Here is a 21,062-nt window from a genome sequence, read left to right as displayed (position 1 = left end):
AGCCTAGCATGTTACCCTATTAAAAACACCACTGACTGGGCAGTGAAGATTAGCCTAGCATGTTACCCTATTAAAAACACCACTGACTGGGCAGTGAAGATTAGCCTAGCATGTTACCCTATTAAAAACACAACTGACTGGGCAGTGAAGATTAGCCTAGCATGTTACCCTATTAAAAACACCACTGACTGGGCAGTGAAGATTAGCCTAGCATGTCACCCTATTAAAAACACCACTGTCTGGGCAGTGAAGTGCAGGGCAGACTTCTTGTACATAACAACACTAGACCTAACACCACTAGACCTAACCCCACTAGACCTAACTCCACTAGACCTAACACCACTAGACCTAAGCCCACTAGACCTAACCCCACTAGACCTAACCCCACCAGACCTAACCCCACTAGACCTAACACCACTAGACCTAACCCCACTAGACCTAACAACACTAGACCTAACCCCACTAGACCTAACAACACTAGACCTAACAACACTAGACCTAACAACACTAGACCTAACCCCACTAGACCTAACCCCACTAGACCTAACAACACTAGACCTAACCCCACTAGACCTAACACCACTAGACCTAACCCCACTAGACCTAACCCCACTAGACCTAACCCCACTAGACCTAACGCCACTAGACCTAACCCCACTAGACCTAACACCACTAGACCTAACCCCACTAGACCTAACCCAACTAGACTTAACCCCACTAGACCTAACCCCACTAGACCAAACCCCACTAGACCTAACACCACTAGACCTAACACCACTAGACCTAACCCCACTAGACCTAACAACACTAGACCTAACCCCACTAGACCTAACAACACTAGACCTAACAACACTAGACCTAACCCCACTAGACCTAACAACACTAGACCTAACAACACTAGACCTAACCCCACTAGACCTAACCCCACTAGACCTAACCCCACTAGACCTAACCCCACTAGACCTAACACCACTAGACCTAACACCACTAGACCTAACCCCACTAGACCTAACAACACTAGACCTAACCCCACTAGACCTAACACCACTAGACCTAACCCCACTAGACCTAACCCCACTAGACCTAACACCACTAGACCTAACCCCACTAGACCTAACAGCACTAGACCTAACCCCACTAGACCTAACACCACTAGACCTAACCCCACTAGACCTAACCCCACTAGACCTAACACCACTAGACCTAACCCCACTAGACCTAACAACACTAGACCTAACAACACTAGACCTAACCCCACTAGACCTAACCCCACTAGACCTAACACCACTAGACCTAACCCCACTAGACCTAACAACACTAGACCTAACAACACTAGACCTAACCCCACTAGACCTAACACCACTAGACCTAACCCCACTAGACCTAACAACACTAGACCTAACAACACTAGACCTAACCCCACTAGACCTAACCCCACTAGACCTAACCCCACTAGACCTAACCCCACTAGACCTAACACCACTCACTGGGCAGCGAAGTGCAGGGCTGACTTCTTGTCCTTGGACTTGCGGTCCAGAGAGACCTGTAGAACCAGGATGTTCTTGACCGATTCGTGGATGCCCAGTCTGCAGGCGTAGTGGAGAGGAGTACAGCCCTCGTTGTCCTCGTTACTCAACAGATCCTTCACACTGCTGTGCTGTTAAAGGAGGCAGTACACACACACACACACACACACATGTTTTAGAGGTTACAGCAGATCACTGAGACGCTTGGCAAAGCTTTAAATGGTTTAAATAAACTATAATTTGGCACAGAGCGATGGTAATAAAGTTCAACAGCCTTGGTGCTCCTTCCTAACAGCACCCTAGTCCCTTTTTATAGTGCACTACTTTTAACCAGGGTCTATAGCCAAATGGCACCCTATTCCCTTTATAGTGCACTACTTTTAACCAGGGTCTATAGCCAAATGGCACCCTATTCCCTTTATAGTGCACTACTTTTAACCAGGGTCTATAGCCAAATGACACCCTATTCCCTTTATAGTGCACTACTTTTTACCAGGGTCTATAGCCAAATGACACCCTATTCCCTTTATAGTGCACTACTTTTTACCAGATCGGGTCAAAAGTAATGCACTATAAAGGGACTAGTGTGCCATTTGGGATGCACACCTACTGGACTCTAGGAACACACTCATAAGGGTTTGTAGAGGTAGAGATTGTTAGCTGGAAGAAAATGAATGGTGGCAGAAAGCGATACGCTATCCCACCTTTAATGTGTATGCCTTTCCCTAACTTCGAAAAAATAGTCGCTTTTACGTAACCTTCCTTCCTAACCCTTACCATGACCTCATTGAAATTATGCAGTGTCTAAATTAAATTAAATCTTATCCGTGAAATGCTTTGTAAACAACAGGTTGTAGACTAATAGTGAAATGCTTTGTAAACAACAGGTGTAGACTAACAGTGAAATGCTTTGTAAACAACAGGTGTAGACTAACAGCGAAATGCTTTGTAAACAACAGGTTGTAGACTAAGAGCGAAATGCTTTGATTACGAACCTTCCCCAACAATACAGAGAGAAGTAAAAAGAGAAAACTAATAGAAAGATATTAACAAGAAGAATAAAAAACAATGACTAGCGATAACTTGGCTATGTGGTACCAGTACCGAGTACCAGTACCGAGTCAATGAGCAGCGTACGAGGTAATTAAGGTAACTATGTACAATATAGGTAGGTATAAAGTGACTAGGCAACAGGATAAATAATAAACAGGTAACAGCAGTGTATGTGATGAGTCAAAGGAGTTAGTGCAAAAAAAGAGTCAATGCAGATAGTCTGGTTGAACTATTTGACTAACTATTTAGCAGTCTTGTTCAACAGTCACGTCTTGGGGATAGAAGCTGTTTAGGGGTCTGGCCCATGCCAAATCTTTTAAGACTCCTGGAAGGAAGAGGAGTTATCATGCCTTCTTTATGACAGTGTTGGTGTGTGTGAGATCCATGATAAATCGCTAGTGACGTGGACACCAAGCAATTTGAAAATCTCGACCCGCTCTACTGCATCCCAGTCGATGTGTATGGATGCGTGCTCGGCCCTCAGTTTCCTGTAGTCCACAATCAGCTCTTTTGTCTTGCCGATGTTGAGGGAGAGGTTGTTGTCCTGGCACCACACTGCTAAGTCACTCACCTCCCTATGGGCTGTCTCATCGTCATCGGTGATGAGTCCAACCATGTTTTGTCGTCAGCAAACTTAATGATGGTGTTGGAGTCATGTGCGGCCAGGTGAACAGGGAGTACAGGAGGGGACTAAACACACACCCCTGAGGGGCGCCAATGTTGAGGGTCAGCGTGGGGGACGTATTGTTGCCAACCCTCACTACCTCCAGCGGCCAGTTAGGAAGTCCAGGATCCAGTTGCAGAGGGAGGTGTTCAGTCCCAGGGTCCTGAGTTTAGTGATGAGCTTGGAAGGCACTATGGCATTGAACGTTGAGCTATAGTCAATAAACAGCATTCACACGTAGGTGTTCCTCTTGCCGAGGTGGGAGAGAAGTCAGTGTGGAGTGTACAGTAATAGAGATTGCTTAATCTGTGGATCTGTTGGAGCTGTATGAATAGGTGTGGGTCCAGGGTGTCTGGGATAATGGTGTTGATGTGAGCCATGACCAGCATTTCAAAGCATTTCATGGAAACAGATGTGAGTGCAACGGGGCGATAGTCATTTAGACAGGTTATGTTGGCGTTCTTTGACACAGGGACTATTATGGTCTGCTTGAAACATGTAGATATTACAGACTGGGTCAGGGAGAGGTTGAAAATGTCAGTGAAGACACTTGCCAGTTGGTTAGAGCATGCTCTGAGTATGATATTACAGACTAGGTCAGGGAGAGACCAGACGGTCAGTGCATTCTCTGAGTATGCGTCCTGATAAACCGTCTAGCCCTGAGGCCTTGTGAATGTTAACCTGTTTAAAGGTCTTACTCAGATTGGCTACGGAGTGTGAGATCACACAGTCGTCCGGAACAGCTGGTGCTCTCATGCATGGTTCAGTGCTGCTTGCCGGGGCAGTTCGCAGCTGGATTTCCCTTTGCAATTCGTGATAGCTTGCTAGCCCTGCCACATCCGACGAGTGTCAGAGCCTGTGTAGCAGTTTTTGATCTTAGTCCTGTATTGATGTTTTGACAGTTTGATGGCTCGTCGGAGGTCGTAGCGGGATTTCTTATAAGAGTCTGGAGTAGTGTCCTGCTACTTGAAAGAGACAGCTCTAGCCCTTTAGCTCAGTGTGGATGTTGCCTGTAATCCATGGCTTCTGGTTGTGATATGTACGTACAGTAAAGCCAGTAACTGATGTGGTAAACTCCACAATGTTATCGGATGAATTCCGCAACATATTGTAGTCTGTGCTATCGAAACAATCCTGTAGTTGAAAATCCACTTCATCGGAACACTTGTACTTCCTGTTTGAGTTTTTGCTTGTAAGCAGGAATCAGGAGGATAGATTTATGGTTAGATTGGCCAAATGGAGTGCGACGGAGAGCTTTGTATGCATTTCTGTGTGTGGAGTAAAGGTGATCAAGAGTTTATTCCCCTCTGGTTGCACAGGTGACATGCTGGTAAAGTTGCTGATGCTGATTCCAGTTTCCCTACATTAAAATCAGTCACTAGGAGCACATTTTCTTGTTTGCTTATGGCCTGATACAGCTCGTTGAGTGTTTTCTTAGAGCCAGCATCTTGAGGCAATCTAACTCAAGCTAGTAAAACCTTGAGACTTCCTTAACATTAGAGATCGCTCACCAGTTGTTGTTAACAATCCCCGAGCTGACAAGGTAAAAATCTGTCGTTTTGCCCCAGAACAAAGCAGTTAACCCACTGTTCCTAAGCCGTCATTGAAAATAAGAATTTGTTCTTAACTGACTTGCCTAGTTAATAAATAAAGGTTAAATAAAAGTTTAAATAAAAACAGAGACACATACCTTCCCCTTAACCTTACCCTTAACCTTACCCTTAACTTTAACCTTAACCTTACCCTTAACTTTAACCTTAACCTTAACCTGCCGTTAGGTCTTGACGATGAATAGAAAAAGCAGCTAGATGTATATTCTCCATGTCCTTGTTCAGCAACGACTCTGAGAAACACAGGATATTACAGTTCTTCAGATCCCGTTGATGGGATAGTCTCAGACTTTGTGATTGTACGTTTGCCAATAGAATGGAGTGTAGAGTCGGTTTCTTTAGTCGCAGGCTAGTCACGTCAGGGAGCACGCTCGATTTCCTCTCTTGCACCGTCTCTTCCTCTTTTGAGTCGTGGGGATTAGGGCCTGGTCTGTAATGAATAGTACATCCACTGCTGCCGACTCGTTGAAGTAGAAATCTTCATCCAAATCGAGGTCGCCATTCTGATGTCCAGAAGCTGTTTTTTTGTCATAGGAAATTATGGCTGAAATATTATGTTCAAAAAAGTTAATACAGTCGATTGATGCACCCGTGCATAGTTTATATTTATATAAATAAAATCTGAACGGCAAATTTGAGAAAAGTACTGTTTTTCCCGAGTTCCAAGTTGTTTTGAAATCGGCATAACAGAAAGTAAATGTGAATCTTAGTTTCATTCCGTAAAAGCCTCAGTGACACGTCCGCGACGGAGAAATGTTCTGTTTTTTGTTTGTTATGTGCATGAAGAAATATGGAACGTTCACCACGAAACAAACGTGAAGAGCAGCGAGGCTTGAAGGCCAAGACAGTTTTCTTATGATGATGAACTGGGTGAAATCCATGGTGAATGTATCATTAGCCTACTTTATAATTGTGGTATAAATTGGAAAAAATGTACTGTGTGATATTTGGTTAATTTAAAAACATTTACTCTTTACTGTGTTGATAATGGTAACATACAAGTCATTTAATAATTGTACTGATTTCATAGCCTAACGGTAAATTCGTTATTTATTTATTCTGTTGATACGATACGGGAGTAACGTAGTCTACAATAACTTGTGCCGTTATTATTTATTTACTAGGCTACATACATCATGATAGGTCTATATCATGATAGGTAACATCATGATAGGCTACATCATGATAGGCTACATCATGATAGGCTACATACATCATGATAGGTCTATATCATGATAGGATACATCATGATAGGCTACATACATCATGATAGGTCTATATCATGATAGGATACATCATGATAGGCTACATCATGATAGGATACATCATGATAGGCAACATACATCATGATAGGTCTATATCATGATAGGATACATCATGATAGGCACAATGTATCCCAGTGTGCTATATTTTCACAGCACAGACCCCCCCCCCCAACCCACTGCCACTAGCACTACAACAAAACAATAGCACAGGGCCGTAACATTCTCCCCCTCCACACCACCACTTCCGCTGAGCTAGACGGGGATTCATTCAGTGAAAGAATGACAAAAAGTATAAATGTAGGAAATTAAGGATTTTCTGCTTTTGAAATGTATTCATACCACTTGCCTTTTTCCACATTTTGTTACATTACAGCCTTATTGTCACACCCTGACCATAGTTTACTTTGTATATTTCTATGTTTTGGTTGGTCAGGGTGTGAGCTGGGTGGGCATTCTATGTTACATGTCTAGTTTGTCTATTTCTATGTCTGGCCTGATATGGTTCTCAATCAGAGGCAGGTGTTAGTCATTGTCTCTGATTGGGAACCATATTTAGGTAGCCTGGGTTTCACTGTGTGTTTGTGGGTGATTGTTCCTGTCTCTGTGTTTGCACCAGATAGGGCTGTTTCGGTTTTCACATTTCATTATTTTGTAGTTTCTTCATGTATAGTTTTTTCCTTCATTAAAATATCATGAATCATCATCACGCTGCATTTTGGTCCGACTGTCCTTCACACCTAGAAAATCGTTACACTTATTCTAAAATGGATTAAAATCTACACACAATATCCCATAATGACAAAGCAAAAACAGGTTTTTGACATTTCTGCAAATGTATAAATAAGAGATGGAAATATCACATTTCTATAAGTGGTCAGACTCTTTACTCAGTACTTTGTTGAAACACTTTTGGCAGTGATTACAGCCTGGAGTCTTCTTGGGTATGACGCTACAAGCTTGGTGCACCTGTATTTGGGGAGTTTCTTCCATTCTTTTCTTAATAAGATCCTTTTGTCAGGCTGGATGGGGAACTTCGCTGCGCAGCTATTTTCAGTTCTCTCCAGAGATGTTTGATCGGGTTCAAGTCCGGATTCTGGCTGGGCCATTCAAGAACATGGAAGAAGTTTAGAACAACCAAGACTCTTTCATGCGCTGGCCACCTGGTGAAACTGAGCAGTCATGAGAGAAGGGCCTTGGTCAGGGAGGTGTCATACCCAGGAAGGTTTGAGGCTGTAATCATTGCCAAAGGTGCTTCAACAAAGTACTGAGTAAAGGGTCTGAATACTGATGTAAATGTGATATTTTAAAACATTTGTTAATGAAACAAGTTTTTGCTTTGTCATTATGGGGTATTGTGATGTCATTATGGGGTATTGTGATGTCATTGTGGGCTGTTGTGATGTCACTATGGGGTATTGTGATGTCATTATGGGGTATTGTGATGTCACTATGGAGTATTGTGTGTAGATTTATGAGGAAAAACAAACTATTTTACATACATTTTAAAATAAGGCTGTAACAAAATGTGGAAAAAGTCAAGTAGTATGAACACTTTCTGAAGACACTGTATGCGGAGTTCGTTGTAGAAGTTGGTCACAGCAATGTCAATAAAACAGAGATTAAAACCGCTCTGTGATGCACAGAGTAGTATTGGGGTCTGAATACTTTCCGAATGCATTGTACTTCCCTGAGGTGCAATACATATGAAGGCCGGTAGATGGCGACCTAGTTCCACTAATGACCATGGGATCACTGGGGTGACCCTCTGAGACATTAGGAATTGCTTTCACCTGTGGTATAACGCAAGAGCCAGACATGGCAATTCTGTGTGATTGGGTTTTTTGTTCTGTTGAAAAAACAGATGTGGGCAGTAGTCCCAAATATGTATATAGTTTGTTTCATTGATGTCTGTGCCCCCAAAACACTGGTACAGTAATTCTCAAGACCTGGGGGAACCACAATCTGGTGTTGAATGCCTTCTTCATTTTGGATAGCAGTGCTTTTCACAACAAAAGACAACGAATTTCAACGTGTGTTTTCAAAAATATTTTTGGGCCTTTATGGCGATAGGTAGACTTGGAGCGTTGGGCCAGAATCCGCAAGGTCTCTGGTTCAGATCCACAAGTCCTCTAGCCGAATAGGTGAAAAATCTGTCTGTGCCATGGCACTTAACCCTATTAGCTCTAGGGTCTCCGTCAATAATGGCAGATCGCTGGTCTTGAGTCCACTCACCTTAAGGAATTTCAACACCTATTCTCTGCAGCGCCAACCTTAACCCTCGTTCCTAACCCTAACCTTAAGGAATTTCAACACCTATTCTCTGCAGCGCCAACCTTAACCCTCGTTCCTAACCCTAACCTTAATGAATTTCAACACCAATTCTCTGCAGCGCAAACCTTAACCCTCGTTCCTAACCCTAACCTTAATGAATTTCAACACCAATTCTCTGCAGCGCCAACCTTAACCCTCGTTCCTAACCCTAACCTTAATGAATTTCAACACCAATTCTCTGCAGCGCCAACCTTAACCCTCGTTCCTAACCCTAACCTTAATGAATTTCAACACCAATTCTCTGCAGCGCCAACCTTAACCCTAGTTCCTAACCCTAACCTTAATGAATTTCAACACCTATTCCTACACATCAGTTTCCGTAACGACATGTATTTCCCAAGCATTTCTACCACATCATGTACCTGCAAGACGTCCCCGGAGAGATTTTTGAGGCCTTTGGGTTGCAGGATGGCCAGGTGGAGGAAGTTACATCCTGATTGGTCCTTTATGTTCACGTTGGCACCTGAAAAACACACACACACACACACACACACACACAAAAACACACACACACACACACACACACACACACACACACACACACACACACACACACAAACACAGACACACACACACACAAAAACACAGACACACACACACAAAAACAAACACACACACACAAAAACACAGACACACACACACACAAAAACACACTTAAAAACCTGAGTTTGATCCACGGACTTGTTGAATTTTAATACAATTATTGTACCATGCAATCCCATCTGCAACGACTATTAAACACTGTGAATCTGTAACAGCTGACCTTTGGACAGCAGAAGAGCCACAGTTCTCCAGGCTCCACAGTTAGTGGCCAGCAGCAAGGGGGAAAGACCCTTACTGTCAATGTAGTCAATGTCTGCACCCTGTCAACACAGAATTCAATACAGGTCCCAAATGGCAACCTATTCCCTATATAGTGCACTACTTTTGACCAGTGTCCCTGGCCAAACAGGTCTCATAGGCCCTGGTCAAAAGTAGTGCACTACACAGGAAAGAGGGTGCCATACAGTTGCAGAAGCTCAAACCGGCACCTTATAGGGGATAGTTTATGGGCCATATTCTTGTAGTGTGTTTACCTTGGAAATTAGGTGTCCGCCAACTCGTGTGTGTGTGTGTGTGTGTGTGTGTGTGTGTGTGTGTGTGTGTGTGTGTGTGTGTGTGTGTGTGTGTGTTTGAGTGCCTGTGTACTGTATTTACCTTTGAAATGAGGTACTCCGCCAATTCTGTGTGATCAAATATAGTTGCCCTGGAAAAATAACATGCATTATATCACAGCTATAAACAGGCTCTTGTTTGCTTACGCTGCCCTTTGCCCAATATACAATATATATACAGCGCCTTCAGAAAATATTCAGACCCCTTGAGTTCTTCCACATTTTGTTACATTACATTTAAAATGGATAAATACATATCTTTTTTTTAAACTCTGATATCTACACATACAGTTGAGGTCAGAAGTTTACATAAATCTTAGCCAAATACATTTCAACTCAGTTTTTCACAATTCCTGACATTTAATCCTAGTACAACATTTCCTGTCTTAGGTCAGTTAAGATCACCACTTTATTTTAAGAATGTGAAATGTCAGAAAAATAGTAGAGAGAATTATTTATTTCAGCTTTTATTTCTTTCATCACATTCCCAGTGGGTCAGAAGTTTACATACACTCAATTAGTATTTGGTAGCATTGCCTTTAACATGTTTAACTTGGGTCAAACCTTTCGGGTTGCATTCCACAAGCTTCCCACAATAAGTTGGGTGAATTTTGGCCCATTCCTCATCAGACCAGAGGACATTTCTCCAAAAAGTACGATCTTTGTCCCCATGTGCAGTTGCAAACCGTAGTCTGGCTTTTTTTAATGGCGGTTTTGGAGCAGTGGCTTCTTGATTGCTGAGCGGCCTTTCAGGTTATGTCGATATAGGACTCGTTTTACTGAATATATAGATACTTTTCTACCTGTTTCCTCCAGCATCTTCACAAGGTCCTTTGCTGTTCTGGGATTGATTTGCACTTTTCGCACCAAAGTACGTTTATCTCTAGGAGACAGAACGCCTCTCATTCCTGAGCGGTATGACGGCTGCGTGGTCCCATGGTGTTTATACTTGCGTAATATTGTTTGAACAGATGAACGTGGTATCTTCAGGTGTTTGGAAATTGCTCCCAAGGATGAACCAGACTTGTGGAGGTCTACAATATTTTTTCTGAGGTCTTGACTGATTTCTTTTGATTTCCCCATGATGTCAAGCAAAGGGGCACTGAGTTTGAAGGTAGGCCTTGTTGTACATCCACAGATACACCTCCAATTGACTCAAATTATGTCAGTTAGCCTACCAGAGGCTTCTAAAGCCATGACATCCTTTTCTGGAATATTCCAAGCTGTTTAAGGCACAGTCAACTAAGTGTATGTAAACTTCTGACGCACTGAAATTGTGATACAGTGAATTATAAATGAAATAATCTGTCTGTAAACAATTGTTGAACATATTACTTGTGTCATACACAAAGTAGATGTCCTAACCGACTTGCCAAAACTATAGTTTGTTAACAAGAAATTTGTGGAGTGGTTGAAAAATGAGTTTTAATGACTCCAACCTAAGTGTATGTTTACTTCCGACTTTAATTGTAATACCCCATAATAACAAAGTGAAAATATTTTTTTTAGAAATGTTTGCAAATGTATTAAAAATAAAAAACAGAAATACCATACTTACATAAGTATTCAGACCCTTAGCCTCGAAATTGAGCTCAGGTGCGTCATGTTTCCATTTATCATCCTTGAGATGTTTGACAACATGATTGGAGTCGATCTGCGGTGAATTTAATTGATTGGACATGATTTGGAAAGGCACACACCTGTCTATATAATGTCCCACAGTTGACAGTGTATGTCAGAGCAAAAACCAAGCCATAAGGTCAAAGGAATTGCTCCGAGACATGATTGTATCGTGGCACAGATCTGAGGAAAGGTACCAAATCATTTCAGCACCACCGAAGGTCCCCAAGAACACAGTGGCCATCGATCATTCTTAAATGGAAGACGTTTGGAACACCCAAGACTCTTCCGAGAAATGGCCACCCGGCAAAACTGAGCAATCGGGGGAGAAGGGCCTTGGTCAGGGAGATGACCAAGAACCCGATGGTCACTCTGACAGAGCTCTAGAGTTCCTCTGTGGAGATGGGAGAACCTTCCAGAAGGACAACCATCGCTGCAGAACTCCACCAATCAGGCCTTTATGGTAGAATGGCCAGATGGAAGACACTCCTCAGTAAAAGGCACATGACACAAGAACTCTCAAACCATGAGAAACAAAATTCTCTGGTCTGATGAAACCAAGATTTAACTCTTTGGCCTGAATATCAAGTTTCACGTCTGAAGGAAACCTGGCACCATCCCTACAGTCAAGCATGGTGGTGGCCATGCTGTGGGAATGTTTTTCAGTGGCAGGGACTGGGAGACTTGTCAGGATTGAGGCAAAGATGAACCGAGCAAAGTAGAGAGAGATCCTTGCTTCAGAGCACTCAGGACCTCAGACTCAGACTTCCAAAAGTGACAACGACCCTAAGTACAAAGCCAAGACAATGTTGGCCATGTTCTGTTGTAATCTCCACCCGGCACAGCCAGAAGAGGACTGGCCACCCCACATAGCCTGGTTCCTCTCTAGGTTTCTTCCTAGGTTTTGGCCTTTCTAGGGAGTTTTTCCTAGCCACCGTGCTTCTACACCTGCATTGCTTGCTGTTTGGGGTTTTAGGCTGGGTTTCTGTACAGCACTTTGAGATATCAGCTGATGTACAAAGGGCTATATAAATAAATTTGATTTTTTCATTTCTTGAAGACAACACAGGAGTGGCTTTGGAAACAAGTCTCTGAATGTCCTTGAGTGGGCCAGCTTGAACTCGATCGAATATCTCTGGAGAGACCTGAAAATAGCTGTGCAGCAACGGACCCCATCCAATCTGACAGAGGGGGAGAAGGATCTGCAGAGAAGAATGGGATAATCTCTCCAAATACAGGTGTGCCAATCTTGTAGCGTCATACCCAAGGAAACTCAAGGCTGAGTAAACATAAACATTACCTTTATTTAACTAGGCAAGTCAACTTCTTGACTCTACTTGAGACGCATATGTCTCAAGTAGGCACCTGGAAATGCAAATGCGCTACGCTAAATGCTAAATGTACTCGTTAAAACTCAAACCTTGATCAAAATTCACAAGCAGGGTATTGAATTAAAGCTACACTCGTTGTGAACCTAGCCAACAAGTCAGATTTTTAAAATGCTTTTCGGCGAAAGCATGAGAAGCTATTATCTGATAGCATGCACCACCTGAAAATGCCTGAATGCGACGTAAACAAAGACTCTGCTTATCCGACGCAGCACAAAACGCAGAAATAAAATATAAAACATTCATTACCTTTGACGAGCTTCTTTCTTGGCACTCCTATATGCCCCATAAACATCACTATTGGGTCTTTTTTTCGTTTAAATCGGTCCATATATACCCAAAATAGCTTTCTATGGAAGCTGTGTCATTCAGAAAAAAACATTGTTTTTAAACGCTGCGTAATTTTTTTAAATTAAAAAAGTCGACGATAAACTTTCACAAAACACTTCGAAATCCTTTTGTAATCCAACTTTAGGTATTAGTAAACGTTTATAATCTATCAAAATGATTACAGGGCGATGTATATTCAATAGCTCCTCGTTTGCAAATCAATGGCTGCCAATGTCCACATTAACAACATCCGGGTGAAGACTGGAAGAAACGGAAGCCAGATAGATGGATTTTCCAACAAAAAATTCAATTGAAAATGACGACAATGGCGACATCGTGTGGAATTTGTATGAATTGCATGCAGGTCGATATTAAATTTTGTCCTCTTTTAACAACCCATGGAAGTGACTTATGGAAATTATTTTTAGCTTTCAGAGAGCAGTTTTTCTTGCGTTTTTCAATGAAACACACGATCTGTTATAGTCACAGCCGTGATTTAACCAGTTTTAGAAACTTCAGAGTGTTTTCTATCCACACATACTAATCATATGCATATACTATATTCCTGGCATGAGTAGCAGGACGCTGAAAAGTTGCGCGATTTTTAACAGAATGCTCGAAAAAGGAGGGGGTAGAAGTAAGAGGTTTTAAGAACAAATTTTTATTTTCAATGACGGCCTAGGAACTGTCTGTTCAGGGGAAGAACGACAAATTTGTACCTTGTCAGCTCGGGGTTTTGAACTTGCAACCTTCCAGTTACTAGTCCAATGCTCTAACCACTAAGCTACCCTGCCGCCCATCTCTTGTATTTATACATTTTTATTTATACATTATTTATACATATGGGGTATTGTGATGTCATTATGGGGTATTGTGATGTCATTATGGGGTATAGTGATGTCATTATGGGGTATTGTGATGTCATTATGAGGTATTGTGATGTCATTATGGGGTATTGTGATGTCATTATGGGGTATTGTGATGTCATTATGGGGTATTGTGTGTAGATTGATGAGGAAAACAAATAATTGAATCCAGTCTAGAATAAGGCTGTAACATAACAACATGTGGAAAAAGTCAAGGGGTCTGAATACTTTCCAGAGGCACTCGATAAAAATGTAAACGCAACATGCTACAATTTCAAAGATTTTACTGAGTCATTTGAAATAAATTCATTAGGCCCCAATCTATGGATTTCACTTGACTGGGCAGGCGTGCAGCCACGGTTGGGCCTGGAAGCGCATAGGCCCACCCACTTGGCAGCCAATCCCCCCCCCCCCCCCCCCCCCCAGACAATCCCACAGGTCAAGAAGCTAGATGTGGATGTCCAGGGATGACACGTGGGCTGTGGTTTCAAAACCGGTTGGACATACCTTCTCCACTGCCGCCAATGTGTATAGGGATATGCTCCACAATCAGCTCCTTCGTTTTTTTGACTTTGAGGGAGAGGTTATTTTCCTCCATCAGGGCCCTCACCTCCTCCCTGTAGGCTGTCTCGTCAATGTTGGTAATCAGGCCTAATAAGGTTGTGTCCTTAGCAAACTTGATGACTGAGTTGGAGGTGTGTGTGGCCACACAGTCATGGGTGAACAGGGAGTACAGGAGGGGGCTGAGCACGCACCCTTGAAGGGCCCCTGTGTTGAGGATCAGTGAAGTGGAGGGGGTTGTTTCCTACCTTCACCACCTGGGGACGGCCCATCAGGAAGTCCAGGACTGGGTTCCACAGGGCGGAGTTCAGACCCAGAGCCACAAGCTTAATGATGAGCTTGGAGGGTACTATGGTGTTGAAGGTTGTGCTTTAGTCAATGAACTGCATTCTTACATAGTTATTCCTCTTGTCCAGGTGGGATGGGGCAGTGCAATGTTACCTTTTGCTTTCTTGGGTACAGGAACAATGGTGGACATCTTGAAGCAAGCGGGGACAGCAGACTGGGATAGAGAGAGATTAAATATGTCCGTAAACACTCCAGCCAGCTGGTCTGCGCATGCTCTGAGGACGTGGCTAAAGATGCCGTCTGGGCCGGCAGCCTTGCGATGGTTATCACTTAAATGTCTTACATCGGCCACAGAGAAAGAGAACCCATGGTCCTCGGGAGCGGGCCATGTCAATGGCACTGTGTTATCTTCAAAGCAGGCGAGCCAGATATCGATATCCGCGACGAGGCTGGTTTTCCCTTTGTAATCTGTGATTGTCTGTAGACCACATGCGTCTCGTGTCTGAGCCGTTGAATTGCAACTCCACTTTGTCTCTGTACTGATGTTTTGCTTGTTTGATTGTCTTACGGAGGGAATAACGACACTGTTTGTATTCAACCGTATTCCCAGTCACCTTGCCATGGTTAAATGCGGTGGTTTGCGCTTTTCAGTTTTGTGCGAATGCTGCCATCTATCCACGTTTTCTGGTTTGGGTAGGTTTTACTAGCGACAGTGGGAACAACATCCCCTATGATGAACTCAGTCTCCGTTATTATCCGAGGCTGCACGGAACATCCCAGTCCGCGTGATGAAAACAATCCAGGGTCGTCCAGAAGATGGACAGTAAGCGAGGGCAAGGCTTTAAAGGTCAAAGTTCAGAAGCCCAGGGGTCAGAGTATCCAATGATTCGGTACATCCTATATAGTCTAAAGTGGCTTCCTCCACTCATCTCCTTTCCTTGAAGTGGCTTCCTCCACTCATCTCCTTTCCTTGAAGTGGCTTCCTCCACTCACCTCCTTCCTTTGAAGTGGCTTCCTCTACTCACCTCCTTCCTTTGAAGTGGCTTCCTCCACTCACCTCCTTTCCTTGAAGTGGCTTCCTCCACTCATCTCCTTTCCTTGAAGTGGCTTCCTCCATTCACCTCCTTCCCTTGAAGTGGCTTCCTCCACTCATCTCCTTTCCTTGAAGTGGCTTCCTCCACTCACCTCCTTTCCTTGAAGTGACTTCCTCCACTCACCTCCTTCCTTTGAAGTGGCTTCCTCCACTCATCTCCTTTCCTTGCTCTGTACAGATCTTTAGAATTGGACAGGTGACAGCCCAGGACACTAGCCTAGTTGAATATTGAGATGTCCATTCTAACGCATTATCTTTCTACACTACATAATGGCCAGTTTATTATTTTCATCAAATGTAGATATGAAGTTAATAGGATAATGAGGGTTTGCTTTTCCATTGACATTCAGACTGGATTTGTTAACGGGTTCATAATTGGTAGTTTACAGACTAAAACAGCAAAATATTTATAAAGCTGTTCCCTTTCCAGTGTCAGTTCCACTTCCTGTGGCTTCCTGTGCCAACACACACAGCTGTTAGATACAGAGGAGATGTGAGACTGAGGCACATCTTTTATGATCAGTGATATTAAAAACCCAGCCATACTTTCTTCACGTTGCCCTTTTTCTACGTATCATTTAGGTTTTTTTTATGACGGTAGTTATGATGTGGGTATTAATCAGGTGTTACCGAGTCATTTTCCCTCTTTACACACACACACACACACACACACACACACACACACACACACACACACACACACACACACACACACACACACACACACACACACACACACACACACACACACACACACACACACACTGCAGTTGGATAGTTACCGTGGTTGCTGGTCATAAAGACTAAGGACAAGAGGTACAACTAGGGCCTACGTCCTAAATGGCACACTCAAAAGTAGTGCACTAAATTAGGGAATAGGGTGCCATTTTGAGGCACAAACATAGGTATTAGGCTAGTTGTGAGGTCACAGTCCATTACTCTGTGATTCATGTTTAATTTTTAATGAGCAATGTTTGGTTCTGTTGACAATGGAATAGAATGTCTGGATGTCTGGTTATCATGGGTCATTTAATGAGTCTAATAAATATATGAACAAAATAACATTAAAATGGATGAATGAATGAAGGAATAAATGAACAAAGGAATAAATGAATGATAGAAAAGTCTCCCACCTGTGTAGAGGTGTCTGGCAGGCTCCATCAGGCAGGTTAATGATGCTGTCCAGTCTGCTGTAGGAGGACAGCATCAGTTTAACTGCCTCTGTAGCTCCCTGGGAACAGGCAAAATGTAGAGCTGTGGACCGGTCCACCTGGAGTACAGTACACACACACACACACACACACACACACACACACACACACAGGTTATGTGTATCATGGAATTTCAGACACAGAAATGTGACAAACATTTCAGAAAACACAGACCTATTTTCCATGTTTCTACTCGTGTATGTGAAACCATGCACGCTACAGTACATCTCATAGACATAGAGTGAAGAGAGAGTCAAATAGAGATGGGCATCTCCGGTGGGATGTACAGTGTATGTCATAGAGAGACGGCATTTTAAAGCATTTTAATGAGATATGCATGAATAGCAGGAGCAGAGCAGAGGTCACCGTCCTCACCTCCACACCACATACAGTACAGTTCAGGAAGTGGAGGTCAGTTCAGTACAGGAAGTGGAGGTCAGTACAGTAAAGGAAGTGGAGGTCAGTTCAGTACAGGAAGTGGAAGTCAGTACAGTAAAGGAAGTGGAGGTCAGTTCAGTACAGGAAGTGGAGGTCAGTACAGGAAGTGGAGGTCGGTTCAGTACATTAATAAGTGGAGGTCAGTACAGTACATTAATAAGTGGAGGTCAGTTCAGTAAAAGAAGTGGAGGTCAGTAGAGTACAGGAAGTGGGGGTCCGTAGAGTACAGGAAGTGGAGATCAGTACAGTACAGGAAGTGGGGGTCAGTAGAGTACAGGAAGTGGGGGTCCGTAGAGTACAGGAAGTGGAGATCAGTACAGTACAGGAAGTGGAGGTCAGTACAGTACAGGAAGTGGAGGTCAGCACAGGACGTGGAAGTTATTATTATCAGGGGCTATTTCTGTCTGTCTGGACTCTCTAGACTTCTGGTCCTGCATCTGATCTGGAGTTGAGTCCTTAATAACACCCTATTCCCTTAAAAGTGCACTTATTCACCAGGGTTAATAAGTCCCTCTTCAAAAGTAGTGCACTATACAGGGAAAAGGGTGCCATTTGGAGATCCTGTCTTTATCTATCTTGTGAGCTCAGGGATTCGATCTTGCAAACTTTCATTGCTGGTTACTAGTCCAATGCTATAACCACTAGTCTACCTGCTGGTTACTAGTCCAATGCTTTAACCACTAGGCTACATGCTGGTTACTAGTCCAACGCTCTAACCACTAGGCTACCTGCTGGTTACTAGTCCAACACTCTAACCACTAGGCTACCTGCTGGTTACTAGTCCAACACTCTAACCACTAGGCTACCTGCTGGTTACAAGTCCAACGCTCTAACCACTAGGCTACCTGCTCGTTACTAGTCCAACGCTCTAACCACTAGACTACCTGCTGGTTACTAGTCCAACGCGCTAACCCCTAGGCTACCTGCCTCCTCTACACTCTAACCCCTAGGCTACCTGCCACCTCTACACTCGAACCACTAGGCTACCCTCCACCTCTACACTCTAACCACTAGGCTACCTGCCACCTCTACACTCTAACCACTAGGCTACCTGCCTCCTATACTCTCTAACCACAAGCCTACCTGCCACCTCAACACTCTAACCACTAGGCTACCTGCCTCCTCTTCACTCTAACCACTAGGCTACCTGCCACCTCTACACTCTAACCACTAGGCTACCTGCCTCCTCTACACTCTACACTCTAACCACTAGGCTACCTACCACCTCTACACTCTAACCAATAAGGCTACCTGTCCCCTCTACACTCTAACCACTAGGCTACCTGCCTCCTCTACTCTCTAACCACTAGGCTACCTGCCACCCCATCCTAATGTACCTGTTGTTGGTCGATCTTGGCTCCTTTGTGGATGCAGAACTCGATGATGTCCATGTTGCCTCCCCTGACCGCCAGATGAAGTGGACTACTGTATGACTTATCCAGGAAATTAATGTGTTCCTCTATGGAATGACCCATCTCCTCTCCTGGAAAAAAAACAAAACACACAGGCAGAGTTATGAACAAGTACACCCAGTACACCCCCCTGGACAGGATGCTACATGCAGAGGGCTCATCATCTAAAGTGGTTTCCTTTCCTCATCTCCTTTCCTTGAATAAGCACTATTGAGACCTAAGTGCACAGATGTATTGAGTTAATGAAGCATTATGGTATATTCTGTTCAAATGAATAACTCAAAGGGTTGTTGTGTTTAATTTCACAGTGTAATGTGTCCTTAGTCCTGCCATCTGTGGAGATCTGGCTAGGCCTGGTCTAAAGAATGTCAATTCCCATTTGGTCCAAAACTGACAACGACAGGAGCTTCACAAATATTTTGCTGTTGTACTAAACACATCAGCGTCCTGTTATATATGACTCAGCTGCAGACCTCCCAGGTTAGGTAAACAGTGTGTCTGTCCTGAGGTCTCTGGTTTGTGTGTCTCCCTAGATCAACATTTAGGCACCAAATGGCTCCGGTATATCAGTAACAAAGATCCTGTATATTGACACAAAATGGCTCCTGTGTGTCAGTAACAAAGATCCTGTATGTTGACACAAAATGGCCACTATGTAGAGAACTTTCAAAGGTCTTCCAAGAGAACTTGGAAACTCAGAAATGTCCGACTTGGAAACTTGTAGAAAACTTTGGTCAGATTTTCCAATAAGAAAGTATCAGAATCAACCAATAATAAGCTGTACACCAGTAAAATTGGATTTGATTTGATTTTGACAAAGATGGTAACATTGGTAAGGGATTAGCCTGAGTATTAGCCTGTTTGTGCTATCATGCTAACATGCTATTATGCTAACATGCTATCACGCTAACATGCTATTATGCTAACATGCTAACATGCTAACATGCTAACATGCTATCATGCTAACATGCTATTATGCTAACATGCTATCATGCTAATATGTTTTGCCTTGACAAGGACAGCATTGAAATTGATAAAAACACAAACAGATCTCTGACCAGGCTAGTAATGAATGAGGGGGAAACTTACAATGGTAAAGTGTTTTTTACACCAATGGACAAGTGTAGCATCCTATACAAATGCAATCCTTTATTATCTCCTCATCAATAATGCCATACCAGCCTTGAGGATGACATCCATGGCTTTCTTTGAGCCTGCGAAGGCAGCTGCATGGATAGCATACTGGCCCAGTTTGTTCTGACTGGAGAGCCGCGCCCCATGGCTCAGCTACAGTGCAGGGAACAGGACACAGGCGGACAGAGTCATCAGGAGTTTTTCATAAAGCAGAATTGTGACAGTTAATAACAGTGGGTCATTCTAAATTCTAGGCGAGACTGGAAGCTGTGTGCGTTATTTATAACTCTTGGTTATAAACATTATACACATTTTGTATACATTCTCTCATAAAAACAGGATAATTGAGTATTATTTGACATGAATTGTACAACTGGCTATGTACGTGTACTGTATACACTTACAGACATAATGTATACAGTACAAGCCTATGTTACTCGATTCGATAGCACTTTCAGTGAAGTATGTACAATGCTTTATAATGCACATAGAGGGAGAGGGAGGGAGGGAGGGAGAAGGAGGGAGGGAGAGGGAGATGGAGAGGGAGAGAAGGAGGGAGAGAGAGAGAGAGAGAGAGAGAGAGAGATCCTCTCACCAGTATAGAGAGCGCCTCAGCATTATTGATGGAGCAGGCTAACATGACTGGAGTGTTGCCAAGACCTCCTTCTAGGTTAGACTCTGTCTTATAGTGAGACAACAGGAGCTGGGAGAAACCACACACACATTAACATTAATAATGAAACCTTATGTGATATGAATGAATTCATGAAATTGTATTTGTTCACTAACAGCAGCTGGGGAAACAACAACATTCTGCGATACATACCTGTCTATGTCTCTTTCTACTCCCTGACACAGGGACACAGGGACCGCTGCTATTCTCACCCCCAGAACAGACAGTAGAAATGCTGACAAGGTCCTAGAGTCAGGGGAGGCTCAGCCTCATTAACCTTCATCACCAAGCTTGGCTTTGGGTGACCAGATTCTGTTTTGTAAGCCATATCTATCATCCCTTACTCTGGCACAACCTTGGGTTACCAGATGCCTCTTACCCACTAGACTGACCCACGAACTCGCCAGATGCTCTTTCTTACCCCACGTGTCTCTATCCAGGGTGA

General features: G+C 43.4%; 1 protein-coding gene across 1 annotated transcript in view; it reads right to left on the bottom strand.

Moving 5' to 3' along the window:
* LOC139420584 (transient receptor potential cation channel subfamily A member 1-like) overlaps window positions 1-21,062 on the bottom strand; it is a 67,740-nt gene that overhangs the window by 26,747 nt on the left and 19,931 nt on the right. Inside the window, exons 5-12 of the mRNA XM_071170770.1 lie at window positions 20,540-20,647; window positions 19,989-20,097; window positions 18,736-18,881; window positions 16,883-17,019; window positions 9,647-9,695; window positions 9,213-9,312; window positions 8,812-8,912; window positions 1,488-1,657 (exon numbers count right to left, since the gene is read on the bottom strand). Coding sequence (XP_071026871.1) covers window positions 1,488-1,657; window positions 8,812-8,912; window positions 9,213-9,312; window positions 9,647-9,695; window positions 16,883-17,019; window positions 18,736-18,881; window positions 19,989-20,097; window positions 20,540-20,647 — 920 coding nt within the window. The remainder of the gene's footprint in view (window positions 1-1,487; window positions 1,658-8,811; window positions 8,913-9,212; window positions 9,313-9,646; window positions 9,696-16,882; window positions 17,020-18,735; window positions 18,882-19,988; window positions 20,098-20,539; window positions 20,648-21,062) is intronic.

The sequence above is a fragment of the Oncorhynchus clarkii genome, chromosome 11 (assembly GCF_045791955.1).
Source record: "Oncorhynchus clarkii lewisi isolate Uvic-CL-2024 chromosome 11, UVic_Ocla_1.0, whole genome shotgun sequence".
In the NCBI taxonomy this organism is placed as follows: domain Eukaryota; kingdom Metazoa; phylum Chordata; class Actinopteri; order Salmoniformes; family Salmonidae; genus Oncorhynchus; species Oncorhynchus clarkii.
Note: the sequence above shows the minus strand (reverse complement) of the source record. Positions and strands in the feature narration are given on the sequence as shown.